Raw genomic sequence first — 15,033 nt, 5'->3', positions numbered from 1 at the left:
TTAACAAAACCTACCGTCTTCCTGGATTGGTTTAATAAAAAGGTATTTTCGAAAAATCTCATATTTTCATAAACATCGTTTCTGGAAAAATTGTTTAAAATACATTTAAAAGATAAAATTTATTTTAAGTTACTTCCAAACACTCTAAATTTTTAAAATAACTTATTTTTTAAGTTAAATATTTGAAAATATAATCTAAATACATCATTAATTGCTATAAATTTTATACTTTCAAATTAGGACCAAAATATTTATGAAATATAATAAAAAATTAAAATTTATCTATGACCATCTATAATAGATTGATATAAATTATTATTTGCGTCTATGTGTATCCTGATAAATATATTAATATATTATATATGTGATATTTTGCTATATTTATAAACCTTTTTTTAGAAGATTTGTAATTTAAAATAATTTCTTTTTATGTATATAAATAATAATTAATAAAATTGAAATTTCACTTGGTGAAACAAAGGGTTTAATTATCGTTTTTCAAACTAATTTTTTAAAACTATTTCCTTCATCAAAACTAATTCTAGGCTTCTTCGTATAGATCCATTTCTTGTACTTTCTCATTTTGCAAATGATTGTAATAGATTATTTATGGGGTGCTCGTTACGAATAAAACGAAAATAAAATCTAAAATAGTATTTAGTCTTTTATGATAATATTTAAACATTGTTAACGTCTTTTTCTATCATGTTTTGATTTATTTTCTGCGTACTTTATACAAATTATAAATTTTTATTGTGATTCAAATTAATCTTTCTATGCAAAGAATTTCTATTTAAAATTGATGGCAATGCTCTTTTAGTATACCAAGTCTCCATAATACACAAGGTAAATGGAGGTTTTATTGATCTAAATTATTGGATCAAAGTTTACACACACACATGACATACACTCCAACAAAATAGGAGTGTGGAGGTTAGGTAAGTATCGCTAAATTAATTCTTCAATACCATTTTGCTCATTCATTCTATTATGGTCTGGTGGTTTTGAGATGATACCTTCATCACAACCAACTTTTTAGTTTATTTTGTCACTTTTTTCTATCGAAAAAATCGTACAAGAAACGACTTTGGTGCAGCTTTGCCAATACTTCATAGCATAAATGTTTGGGAGAAACTTGTCAACAACCACTTAATTACTCTCTTATTATAAAGGCTAAATGTGGACATAAATTTTATAATGTCTTAAAGAAAATGATTGTTTTTGAAATAATTAGTTATTATTGTCTTGTTCTTCTAACCCAATTGTTGGGTTTAATAAGTGAAATTTATTTTCGAAATATTTTTTTTCTAGATATCAATTATACAATACTCTCATCTATGTACTTTAATTATTAGTTACTTAGTTATGTGCATAGAAGGTAATCAAAAAAAATATTCCATCATGTTAATATCTTTATTTGAATATTAATTTGACAAATTAACGTATGATTTGATATGTTGTAAGATGTGATACCAATTAATATGTAACTCCATGTTAACTTAACAATAATTTAGTGCATACATATATATATATTATAAGCTAATTACCATCTTGAAAGTCAAAATAAATATAACTCAACTGATACATAGCACATGAGATACTAACGAAGAAGTACACGTGATTTAAATCCCCTCATCTTCTATTATATATACTAACTCTTAAAATTTCGATGGTGTAAGATGCATAAATAGAAATGTTAATAAAATTTTGATGTGGATGAATATTGAAATAAATGAAATAAAAGACTCATTATCAGAGCGTTGTTGCAAAGGTTCCTCCACGTCCTTTTTCACCTATTCTTCTTTCTCGCTTAAGATTATTCAAAATTGAGTCTTTAGGACATCTTCTCTTCTTATTCATGATGATTCTTTAATTCCTACTTAATTACTCGGTTCCTTCAAATTCAATATAGAAAGGCATCAAATAACACATTTAAAGAACAAAACTAACTAAATTCTAAGCTTAAAATAGTGCTTTTTCATCACTCAACAAACTCTATTTTATGCCTTCCCCATTTTAAAAAATATTTTGTTGGATTAAAATGATAAGTTTTTTTACAATAGTTAAAACAAGACTTTGTATACAAATAATGAGTGACAAGAGAAACATTGAATGTTCAAATTATTCAAAAAAAAAAAAAAAATCCTTTCTATCACTTGTGGAATATAACAAAAAAAAAAAAAAAACAAAGATTTTTTAGGAACTCGTCATTCTAATCATTCATCTCTATCAAATGATTTCTTCTTTTTAGATGTTCAAATTATCCTAAAATGTTATCTTACCATTAGAGATTTTAGGACATTCGGGACGTAGGGTTGTAAAGCAAATCAAATATTTACTAGTCAAACCAAATCATAGTAGCAAAATACTACATCAACAATTAATAACAAGAACACTCAATTAATGGTTGAAAAATCTAACCATCATACTTCAAAATTTATCATAAAGACTATGAGCGGAAAGATTTCCATTTCTTATTTATCTAAGTGAGTTACTACTGAAAATGGAGAGAATCTTAAGAAAATAATAATAATAATAATAATAAAAATACTACCATCGGTTGATTATAAAAACATCGATGTCCCCTCATGCATTATTTATGTTATTATACTGATGTAAATTTGACACCTAATTTACATATATGTTTATGAAACTAACACACGGTAGGTTTATCTAATTTAAAGTTTAAGGGCTTGTTTGGTCCAAGAAGTGGGATGAATTATTATAGTCCACTACACATTTGGGTCAGCTACTAAGTTAATTGGGAATTAGGGTTATTCAAACATCATTCAGTCCCTTCACTCTTCGGTACTTATTCTTGTAATCTCTCTCTGCCCTACTTGTAATCCCCTTTTTCCTTCCCTTTCCCTTTGTTCTTCTTCCCCTCTCTTTTCTTTCTTTTTTCTTTTATCTTTTTTTTTTCCTTTTATAGGTTTAAATTTTTTAATTGAAAACTCTAAAAAACTATAATAAGAAATCTATAATTCATCGTCAAACACAATTTTTTTTCTTCTTTTTTCTGACTAATCTATAATAAGAAGGCTTTTGGCAAAAGGAATAAATTAAAATTACTATTTTAATATATTATTCTTTTAGTTCAACTTCAACAATTGCGGAATATGAAAAAAAAATCATTTAAGAAATTTCGATATTGAATCATGTTTAATCAAGTAGAGTCTTTTTTTTTTATTAAATTATTCAATTGATTTTAATATTTTTATTTAAATCATTTTAATTTAAACCTGAAATCAACGTGTCAACCTTTGAGTTCCTATCAATCTTATCTAAATATTTTAATTTGAACTAATAAAGGTCTTGATTTCTAACTAAATCATAGAAAATTATCTTGGATTTTATTGTTTTTTCTTTTATAAAACTAATACTGCTGTATTTTGTTTAAGAAGCAATTTTGAAGTTACACTAATACTCATTAAATATTTTTAAAAGTTAAAAATACCTACCGTTAATATGTGGTAAAAAGGGAAAAGATGCTTAGATGTAACGTAGGTTTTTGTAGTAATTTTTTGTGACACAATTAAAATCAACTATGCTTATATAAATCTCAAGATGCATTCATCTTTTTGTATCTCATTTTTTCTTACACACGAAACTAAATTTATTAAATGAACATCCTATATCCCAAACATATTTTATAGTGACACAGACTATAATAGTTTACATCCAAATGAAGATTATAATAACACATACTATAATAGTTTGCACTCGAAACACAGACTATAATCTTCATACTATTGTAATACCCAGACAAGTCACTTCTCCCCCTAAAAGTCCCCTAAAAGTAAAAAAGTAAAATGAAGAGAGAAGGAAACAGAGTGAGAGTGAAATGAACTTTTGCGTAAGTTTATTTTGATAATGAACTTTTGCGTAAATTTATTTTAATAATTTCACACAAACTTGACGTTAAGCAAAGAATCTAAAAATTTAAATTTTAAAAAATTGGGACAAATTTCATTTCCTCAAACTTTAGGTCATTTCCTCATCATTTCAAACACGATCACTAAACAAATGAGTAAATTCCTTTATGGAGATTATAGTTAAATTTACTAAATGAATAACATAATTAACAAAATTGAATAAAATGACTTTATAAAACTATGTATATTGCAAAAAATAATAGTGAAAAAAATCACTTTTGATATAACTCAGGTTATAATACTCTGCACCTCAAACATAAATTATACTAACACAGACTGTAATAATCTGCACACCAAATACAGATTATAATAATTTACACCCCAAACACAAATTATAATAATCTAGACTATAATAATCTGTACACCAAACACAGACTATAATAACTCACAAACTATTAATAATTATAGATTATAATAATCCAAGCGACCTCCCAAACGTTCCTTGAGAATTTATTACAATAACCCTTGTTTGGGGTGATTTGTGTAACTATTATTATTATTATTTTGGTAGATTTTTGTATTTATTTTGTATGAAATTTTATTATTGTTATTCTTCCCAATGAAATTTGTAAAGTTGCACAATTTTCCAAGAATAGAAGAGTGGAAGTTTTCAAAACAATTAGTTTGGATTTGTGGAAGAAAAAGTGGAAACTGACTTACTATTCTTGGTCTCAACGCCCTCTCATAATGGGTGCCTTCAAGGCATACAAGCCAATTCAATTCAATTCAATTCCACCTTCCAAAACTACATTTCCATACTTTTTTCCAAAAATAAAATCATTTTCTATCTAAACTTTTTTCTTCTTCTTTCAAATGTACTTTTCTACCTTAAACTTTTGCAGCTATATCTATAATCTTATTATTTTTGAACTTCTTTATCCCCTACAAATCTTATGTTTTCAACATCGTTCAATCTTTTAAATTTTCCTAACTTTAATTTATGATTTAATTTTTTCAAAGAAATGAAAAAAAAAAGAACTAACAACAAACATTGTCTTTTTTAATTATAAATAACTCATTTTTAGAATTGATTTTCTTATTTATGATTTTCTTATTTAATTAATATAAAAGAATAAAATTATCATTAACCATTTGTAATCTTTTCAAATTTCCACCTTCATATGCTTAATTTATATTATTCAAGAGATGAAAAGTTATTAATTTAATTTTTAAAATTTATAAATATATATTAATGATGAGATTCCAAAAAGGTTTTGGAATTTTTATTTCTATAACTATATAAAGAATCCTCTTCGACCTTTTCGATAAAGGTTGGAATTTTTTCTTCTACTTAAGTTTGTTTTCTTGGTCTTTTTATCCGCTATGTTTTGTTTTGTCTATTATTTTGTTTATATTAATATATACTTTTGTGTTGCAATTGCAAATAGGTTAATGCTTTGGAATTTAAAAGAAAGCTTAAAGAACACATGTAAGGGATACAAAATTGAAACAAATGTCAATTGTGAAATCCAAGCCCAAGAATTATGAGTTATATATATATATATATATAACTATTATTTAGCAATAATTGCTTTGATTTAGTGTTTTGAGTATTTAGCCTCTTTTAAATAATGATAACAATAAATTAATGAACTTTTCTAAATTGTACGAAAATTCTTAAATTTTTTTAATTTGTAGTACACTATTATCAGCCGTACATGATTATAGTTTTGATTTCTCAAGAAAATAATAATCTTATTTTTACTTCTTACCAATATCTTAAAATGTTTTAGGTTGATAATTAGTATATACCATTTTTTTTTCCAAGGATAATTGTGTAAAAAAGAGAAATCAATATAACCTTTAATTATTTTTTTCAAAGAAATAAATAAATATAAATAATTCAAGGGACAGTGAAAATAAGAAGAAATTTTCATCCTACATACACAAGATAAATGAGTGTGAATTTTGAACGAGTTACAAATAATAATGGAGGTAGTTACATGATTTAGGTAGATGTGAAGTTTTGAGGGTTATCTTTATTTATTATTTATGTAGATATACATCATTATAATTAGTTAATTTAGTTGTTTTTTATTACACTTTTAAAGAATAATCATTTTTGGACTTCTTTACTTCCAACAAATTCTAAATTTATAATATTGTTCTATATATTAATGTCAATCTACACGTATTTATTGGTCAATTTTTTTTCAAAACCATTATCCTTATCCTTATCCTTATCTTTATTATATTAAAAGTGGCAATTCTACTCTTTGTTTTGTTAAATTATTGTTGTTTAATCTACCTTTTTAAAAAAACAATGAAAGAAAAAAATTGTATATAAAGAAGCACTCATTTCTGATTTATTATATGTCTTTAATATTGTTATTTTTTAAATTTACCATTACATAATATTTATTCACTTTATGAAAAATATATATTAATAACAAGATTCTCACATGCAGTTTGCGTTTTTACTTATCTTGTATATATAAAATATATCAAAATTTCATATTTATCACTTTAAATATCATAGGACCTATCATTTATGATAATTCTCCTATAAAATATAGTTTAAATTCAGACTTTTAATTTCATCACCATGATAAATATAAATAGTTTTTTATTTTGGTATGTCATATTATGATATTTTACTATATTAGTAAATAATTTTATTTTTTTCATTTAAAATATAAATATTTTTAAAATAAGTATAACTTTAAATTTTAATGAGTTGGACATTTAATCTTCAAATGAAATCTCTTTTAAAATATTGTTTAAATAAGTTATTCATTATTTCAAATTATGAAACAGATGAATGTTAAGCAATTGATAGTTATTAGAGAAAAATGGCATTGCAGTCCTTTTTTTTTTTTTTTTTATAAATGAATTTTGAAAATACTATTTTGTAGTTAATTTGTGGATTTGCTCGATTTAATTTTGTGCACAACTTTATTTTAATTAATTATGAAGAATTCGTAAAAATTGCAGGTAGAAAAATGACAAAATATTTAAGAGTTTAAATTTGATTTTTAAGTTGAAGTCAAAACACTAAATATGTCCAATGACATTTTTGAAAATAGGTACATCTTCTTTGTTTTAGGTTATTAAAAGAAAAGAAGAAGATTGAAGAAGAGAGGGCCATCTGCATGCAAACCGTAGAGAGAGAAAATTTTCCTTGCACACACCATGAGAGAAAAGAGAGATCGCGACGGCATCCGGTGTGTAAGATTGTAAGATTGTATTTTTTTTCTTTTTAAAAACAAATCTTAACCATGGAGGGGGGAAGTTATCAAAATAACTTCCCCTTCTTTCCCACGTAGAATAACTCCCTGGGAGTTATTCATTCTATTTATATATATATATATATATATAAAATAAAATAAAAACAATATAAATTTAATTAATATATATTATATCTCATATAATATAAAATCAATATAAATTTAATTATATCTCATATAATATAAACTTTATATTATATCATATATAATATAACCAATGGTTTAGATCTCTCATATAATCTATAATTCTAATATGAATCGAATTCAATTTTAACCTATAGTTTATTTATGAATCTTATTCATATTATTATTATTATTATTTGAATCATATTCAAATATTAACTCATCTCATAAAAACTTTACATTATAATGTATCAAATATATTATATTAATTGTATCATATACAATTTACCTTTAATCAATTTGAACAATTCAAATTAAACCAAAATAAATTTGATTCTCATTTATCCTTATTGAGCTAACAAGGGAACCTTATGGACCTACAAATTGAAGCTCTAATGAAATGAGATTAATTAATTAAACTCTTTAATTAAATTAATCTGTATTCATTAACTATTAGTCATTCCACTAAAGACTAATAGTTGCACTCTTATTACTGTAGATATATTTTTGTGTCCATTAGATATAACCAATCAACAGTGCAATGACCCTTCACAAATTGCTCGTAAGTACAGCTAGACCAAAAAATATCGTTTTGCCCCTGTAGTTACATCTAACTCCTTAAGTACCACTGATTCCTCTAATGAACCTGAAATCAACCCTTAAGAGAGCAATTTCTTTACTTACTCTATCTATAGAGAAGGAGTGAATTCCTTCTTTTGTAGCTGCGTTCCGAGCTCCCCAATTAGACGAATCCCCAAAATGGTAGGCATATTGAGTCGGCTACATAGGCCACTTTCACCCATACAAATCAAAGGATCGCCCTCATAGGCAAGAGTTCACAACTCACTCAGGATTCAGGTCAAGTCACCTATAATCATCTTGGTGAAATGTAGTCTCAACTAGTAACGATGTTAATAAGAGAGACTATTCATTTCATGATCCGGTCTTATACAAACGCTTTGTATAGAATACCCCCGCTCTAATGCCTCTATATGAATGATTAGGATCAAATCATTTATAGCACTTTAGAACAATTGTAACAACTACAAAGCAGACCGTATTCGTAGTGTCACCAGGATAAGGTATCCAACCTTATCCATTTACTACAAATCATTTAGGTTATCACTTAAACATGATCCACTTGTATGTCTCCACATACATGTTTAGGTTACAGAAGATAACCTTGGATGTTAGTTTATTGGTTTTGTGAGTTAATGCAACTAAATGTTAAATAAAATAAAACACTTTATTTTATTAGATAAATAAAAAGTTTGTATAATATATACAATTACAAACTACAAGACCACGAGATTTAGGGCATCAACCCCAACAAGTGTTTCCTTTGTCATAAAGAAGGACATTTCAAGACACATTGCCTTTTGAATAAAAGCTAGGAAGCATCAAGTAGCAATCATGCAGTTAAGACTAGTGAAGCGAATGTTATTGATGGGTATGATTCATTAGAGACTAATGATGCGTATAATTCAGTAGAGGTCTTGATGGTGGCTCATAGGGATATACAAGACACTTGGATCATGGATTCAGGGTGCACATTTCACATGACTCTTAATCAGAATTTTCTAATTAACTTTCAGAAAAGTTATGGGAAAAAGTCTTATTAGATGACAATGGTACCTGTGATGTAAAGGGAACTGGTTCAGTTTAAATTGCGACACACATGACGGGATGATTAGAATGCTTACTAATGTGAGGTATGTTCCATAACTCAAACGTAATCTAATATCTTTTGGTGAATTAGATAGATCAGGTTATACCATAAAATTTGAGAATGGAGTTATGAAAGTTACCAAAGGTTCTTTGGTTAAGCTAAGGGGAACATTGAGGAATGGTCTGTATGTGTTGGAATGTACTACAGTTTCGATAGTGCAGCTATGACATTAAAGCAACAGAAACAACAGACAGTTGATCATGTTGTGACAGAGGTTAGAGTTGATTCTGGAGTACGACCATCAGGCAAAGGTTCAGATGTATCTAGTGATTAGTCATTATTAGTTTCACAAACAGAGGCTACAGAGAAGTCTTAATTTGATAGTGTACAGTCTCAACAGGAGAGGACTTTGACTGATGAGAGAGTTTGTAGTGACTATATTGCATATGATTCAAAGGAACAATGGAAGGATGCTATGGAAACAGAATTGTTCATTTTGCGAAAGAATTAAACATCGTCATTGGTTACAAAGCCTCCTATTCATAAACTCATTCAACCAAAGTGGTTCAAAGCTAGGAGGCGACAGTAAGAGTAGGTATAAGGCTAGGTCGGTAACCAAGATTCTTCTAGCTTATAGGTTTAAATACCGATGAGATGAGCTAAAAGTTAATTCTGGATGATAAGGTGATTGGGAGAATCAGTTTGGTGTCTTAAATAGTTTGCCATGAAGGAGATTGTAGAAAAATGATAAAATATTTAAGAGTTTAAATTGGATTTTTAAATTGAGGGCAAAACAGTAAAAATGCCTTAATGGCATTTTTAAAAATAGGTACATCTTCTTTGTTTTAGGTTATTAAAAGAAAAGAAGAAGATTGAAAAAGAGAGGGGCAGTCACACACAAACAGTAGAGAGAGAGAGATTTTTACTTGCACACACCATAAGAGAAAAGAAAGATCGCGACGACGTCCGGTGGTATTCCTCGTTCGACGTTCGATGTGTCTTCTGGTGAAGGAAGATCGGTAGCGTCGTAGGTGGTTGAGTCACATTTTCCAGTCAGAGACGGTGACCTTTTCCGATAGTTACGGTAACGTGCAGAGACGGCGTGTTTCGGGTAGTGTTTGGGTCTCATTATTCAGGTAGTAAAGGCGTGTTTCAACGGATTTTTTTTTTTGTGTTAGGTGCTCTGCAGTCCGAACTAGTCTGTGGTAGTTTGCAGTGGGTATTCGACACGTGGGTCTTTCGGTCAAATTAAGGAGGCAATTTTCGGTGGTTTTGGGTCTCAGTATCAGAGGCAACATCCAGCACGTGGTTGTCTCAGTTTCTTGTTGTTTGATCGACGGTAAAGTCAGGTTCGATGATAATATTACAGATTGCATATTACTTTGTTGATATTTGTAATTTGTATCTTGATTAATATTGCTCTTAATAAAATTCCTCCAATCGGGTTCTCGAAGTGAATGTAAACCGAATTAGTCGAACCACTATATATCTTTGTGTCGTTTATTCTTTTATCACTTACTTTGTAGTTATCTAGCTATTGCTTTTTAGATGGTTTGTCGTTGTGTTCTTTGATTTAGTGCAAAATCTACTCATTTAAATTTATATATATTATGGATAAAAATTTTAAACACAATTATTGCAAAATGAAAGTTGAACCATCTAGAGATGACCTTCGAAATTAATTTTATATATGATATTATATTTAAGAAAAAATACTTTATTTCTTTTATGTCCAAATACTAACATCATCATTTCATAACCAACGATCATTTTTTCCATATTACAAGTTATTGCATGAAATTCAATATTGGTCTAGAAAAGTCATTTTTGGGTGCTCTCCCATCTTTTTCAAATGAGAACCCATTTTGTAATTGAAGAATTTTTTGATTGTTTAATATTTATCACTTTGACTTGTATTTTAAAAGAAATTTAGAGCCAATCAGCTTCGGTGGGCTTTGATTTATCAGGAAATTAATTATCTATTGATGGATGAAAAAATTGTCACACTCATTTGTTATTTACATGAACAAAACTAAACACGTACCGGAAAATAAACTTTGAAATTAGAGTTAGAAATCATAAATAAAAACTATTGAAGGTATTGGTCGAAATGAGGAATATGACAACATGTATCCATGTATCATTCTTTTCAGACATGTTCTAAGATCTTTTCACGTAACAAACTTTAAGCTTTAAATTATAATCTTCAAAGTTTAAGAGTATAATTTAAACTAACTTAATTTCTTGTCACAGTACTTTTCATAACATAATATATCTCTCTTCCTCGTACAATTTTTTCTTGTGCAGCTGAAATGACCCTTTCAACCATGCTTATAAATTAGATCTAAAATGATATCTTGACTTTTTAATGCTTACAAAAATCAAAATAATTAATCTATCTAAATTTAGAGTGTGTTAAATGACTAATTACTAGCTTGTATCCCCACTTTTATTATTGAGAAAAAAGAGTGTGCTACCTACTGCACCTTTCGTTATACAACCTAAGCAGTTGCTCAATAAAAATTTGAGCAAATAATTTCTTTTATATATAAAAAAATAATTGTTCTTAAATTTTTGTGTAAAAGAAAATTGAAAACACACTAGATGGATCTAACAAGGAACACGATGTCAACCACACATTGTTACAACAAAATATCTAATAAGAGGGTAGTTACGAAAGTAAGCAGAAAATAATAATACATAATTCATTCATAACCCAGTTAAGTGTAAAATCACTTACGTCTGGAAGGCAATGTGTCCTATGGAATGGAACTTTGCTATAAAGAGTTTAGCAATTATAACGAAATTAAAGTACTTAATTATCTAACAGACTCCCTCTTTAGGGACTCTTGTATAGCTTGCTCTTCAACGTTTCAACTTAATTTAGGCTTTCCCTAAATTTAAGCTCCCTTCACTTCCACAATATGCTCTTTCAAGCTTTGTATGAGATCCTGTCAATACAATATGCTGAGGCTCCCCGAGTGAGAACCTCTCACATTCACTTATATATTTAGGCTTCCCCTAAATACAATATAACTATCGAACTAGCTTCTTCCAAGTTCTGCAATGGCTATCAAACCAAAAATATCAGTGACAAGCACAATACTTTTTACAATCAATACATAAAGGTTGAAGTTTAGACACCCTAAACTCAAAATGTTCATGCAAATACTTTTTTAGTGATGCGGCTAACCCCTTACAAGAAGAGTATATATATATATATATGTGTCTAGCGCATGAGAATAAAGGCTGAAAATATGATGGAGAATTGTTGCTCCGCAAAATCTGCAAATCAGTCTTTTATATACGTAGAGAATAGTTAGTTGAAGCAATGGATCCAATAATATTTATTGTTGACGTGTTGCCTTGCTGATCAAATTTTACCTTTAATAAAAACAACCTACCAATGCATTAACAAAAATATGCAAGAGATTATTTGTAAAACGTCATTGCTCTTATTATTATTGTGCTTGGAGAACAAACGTGAAAAAACCTTGGGTGCAATCGAATTACACCATACAATTATTACCATATTCAATTAAAAGTTGTCACGTAGTAATTTGGTCTCATGAGTGTAAAAGTGATGGAGCATGCATGATATGAACTTAAGTGCGTATATATATATATATATATTACTCTCAAACGTGTTGACTAATCCAATAATTGAGACAAAAAAGACGACCAAAATATAAAGTTGACTGCAAACACACACACACAAACCAAATACAATTCATTCCCAATCCAATCCAAAGTCAAAGTCCTTAAACACAAAATTACATAAATAACCTTACCACACACACACCAAATTTAATTTTCCCTCCTTATAAATACCCCATCTCTCCCCTTCTCCTAAAACAACAAACTAATCAAACAAAAAATGGAAGGTGGTGTAGCCATGCAAAAAACACTGCTCCTAACGGCCGTAGCTCTGATCGGAATCATCGCCGGAGCTGCAGCACAGAACTGTGGATGCGCGGCGGGGCTGTGCTGCAGTAGGTTCGGATTCTGCGGCACCGGCGAGGATTTCTGTGGGACCGGATGCAGAGAAGGGCCTTGCAACACTCCCCCACTTACTCCAAGTGTGAACGACGTGAATGTGGCGGAATTTGTGACCGAGGAGTTCTTCAACGGCATAATTAACCAGGCGGACGCGAGTTGCGCCGGACGGGGATTCTACAGCAGAGCTACTTTCTTAGAAGCTCTCCAGTCGTTTGATAGATTTGGAAGAATTGGAACGGTTGACGATTCTAAAAGAGAAATCGCTGCTTTCTTTGCTCATGTTACTCACGAGACCGGACGTAAGTTTTTCCTTTTTTCTTTCTTTTTTTTGCTTGTTGTTTTCGTATATGTTTATAATTATTAACTTCTTAATTGAATTTAAAAAAATTATGTTCAACTACTTCTCTTTTGGTTTTTATAATCATTTTCTAAAATGAAGCATATAGATATTATTTCTATTTAAAGAACAAAGTCAAGTTTTCAAAATTCAGAAAAAAAGCTACATGCTTTCTAAAACTTTTTATTTTTAGAACTTGGTTAAAAATCAAATCCATTCAAGAAAGTGGTTTTTAAAAACTTATTTTTATTTTTGAACATTGGTCAAAAATAATGTAAATAATTATAATAAATTTGAAATTTTGTTATTATATTTAGAAATTGACTCAAGAATTAAGTGTTTATAGTTAAAAAAAAATGCAAACTCCCAGCAAAAAGAAGTTAGGAAAGAAAAGAAACATAATGTTAAAAATACCAAAATCGCCAAATTATTATTCCAAGTTAATTAGATCCTAAAACTTTCAAGAGTTTTTACTAGCTAGATTTATAAATTTTCGATTATACATCCAAAAAGTTCATAATAACTCAAAACTTTTAAAAAATTAATTGGTGTGTAAATATTATAAAATTCAAATATATATATCTGTAACAAAATCCTAACCTTTCAAATTCATAAATTCCAAAATAAAAAAATAATTTATAAAAATGCCGAATAGGTCAGTGGCAAATTAATTAGATACCGCTCTATCGCATAAAGTTGGTAATTTGATTCATATTTGTACAACAGATTTCTGCTTCATAGAAGAGATAGACGGGGCAACAAGAGACTATTGCGATGAGGAAAACACACAATATCCATGCAACCCAAGCAAAGGGTATTTCGGTAGAGGACCAATCCAACTATCTTGGAACTTCAACTATGGCCCCGCAGGGGAGAACATCGGATTCGATGGCCTGAACAACCCGGAAATCGTTGCCACCAACCCGGTGGTGTCGTTCAAGACGGCATTGTGGTACTGGATGAACTTTGTGCGGCCGGTCATAAACCAGGGCTTCGGTGCCACCATTCGTGCCATCAATGGTGCCCTCGAATGCGACGGCGCTAACACTGCCACCGTTCAACGAAGAGTCCAGTTTTATAATCAGTATTGCAATCAACTCAACGTTGACCCTGGAAATAATTTGACTTGTTAGATTTGATTTTAGTTTACTTTCCTTTTCGTGTTCTGATTTAAGCTTTCTACCAATAAAATTTTCTATCATCCATTCGTATAATTCATATATGTTTTGAGGTAATTTTATATTTTTTTCACACACACATGTAAACAAGTTATTACTTAATTTACTTCTTTCTCTATCAATTTCTATGGGCGTTTCTCTATTAAATATACTGCACCACTAATGATGTACAGAATGATGAAATGGAACAACTGTTCCTTTACTGCACCACTAAAAGGTTTTATGGGGCAAGGATTCATATACAGACAGAATGACATTGCAATACCAACAACACGAATTCTTTATGTCAGAACATTTGCTCTCTAGCAAATGAAATTATTATCATCATCTTCAATGCCTCAGTGGCTTTACTATGGACTGTTTAGCATGAAAGAAATAGCAGAATATTCAACCATAGCAAAGCCAGCAACATCAACACATGGGAGGACATTTGCAAACTTATTGGATGTTGGTCTAGTAGAGGGTCTATTCAAAGATTACAATTTGTCCACCATTGCTATCAACCATTAGTGCTTTCTTATATTTTGATGGCCTCTTTTCTTTCTTTTGGATTTATGTCTACCCC

General features: G+C 29.1%; 1 protein-coding gene across 1 annotated transcript; it reads left to right on the top strand.

Annotated features, from left to right (window-relative positions):
- Positions 1 to 12,811: 12,811 nt before the first annotated feature.
- On the top strand, positions 12,812 to 14,504 carry LOC103487878 (endochitinase EP3-like). Its single transcript, XM_008446389.3, has 2 exons — positions 12,812 to 13,252; positions 14,017 to 14,504. Exons 1-2 carry the CDS (start codon positions 12,832 to 12,834, stop codon positions 14,421 to 14,423), a joined length of 828 nt encoding a protein of 275 aa, XP_008444611.2. The 5' UTR covers positions 12,812 to 12,831; the 3' UTR covers positions 14,424 to 14,504.
- The last annotated feature ends 529 nt before the right edge of the window (positions 14,505 to 15,033 follow it).

The sequence above is a fragment of the Cucumis melo genome, chromosome 12 (genome assembly GCF_025177605.1).
Source record: "Cucumis melo cultivar AY chromosome 12, USDA_Cmelo_AY_1.0, whole genome shotgun sequence".
In the NCBI taxonomy this organism is placed as follows: Eukaryota; Viridiplantae; Streptophyta; class Magnoliopsida; order Cucurbitales; family Cucurbitaceae; genus Cucumis; species Cucumis melo.
Note: the sequence above shows the minus strand (reverse complement) of the source record. Positions and strands in the feature narration are given on the sequence as shown.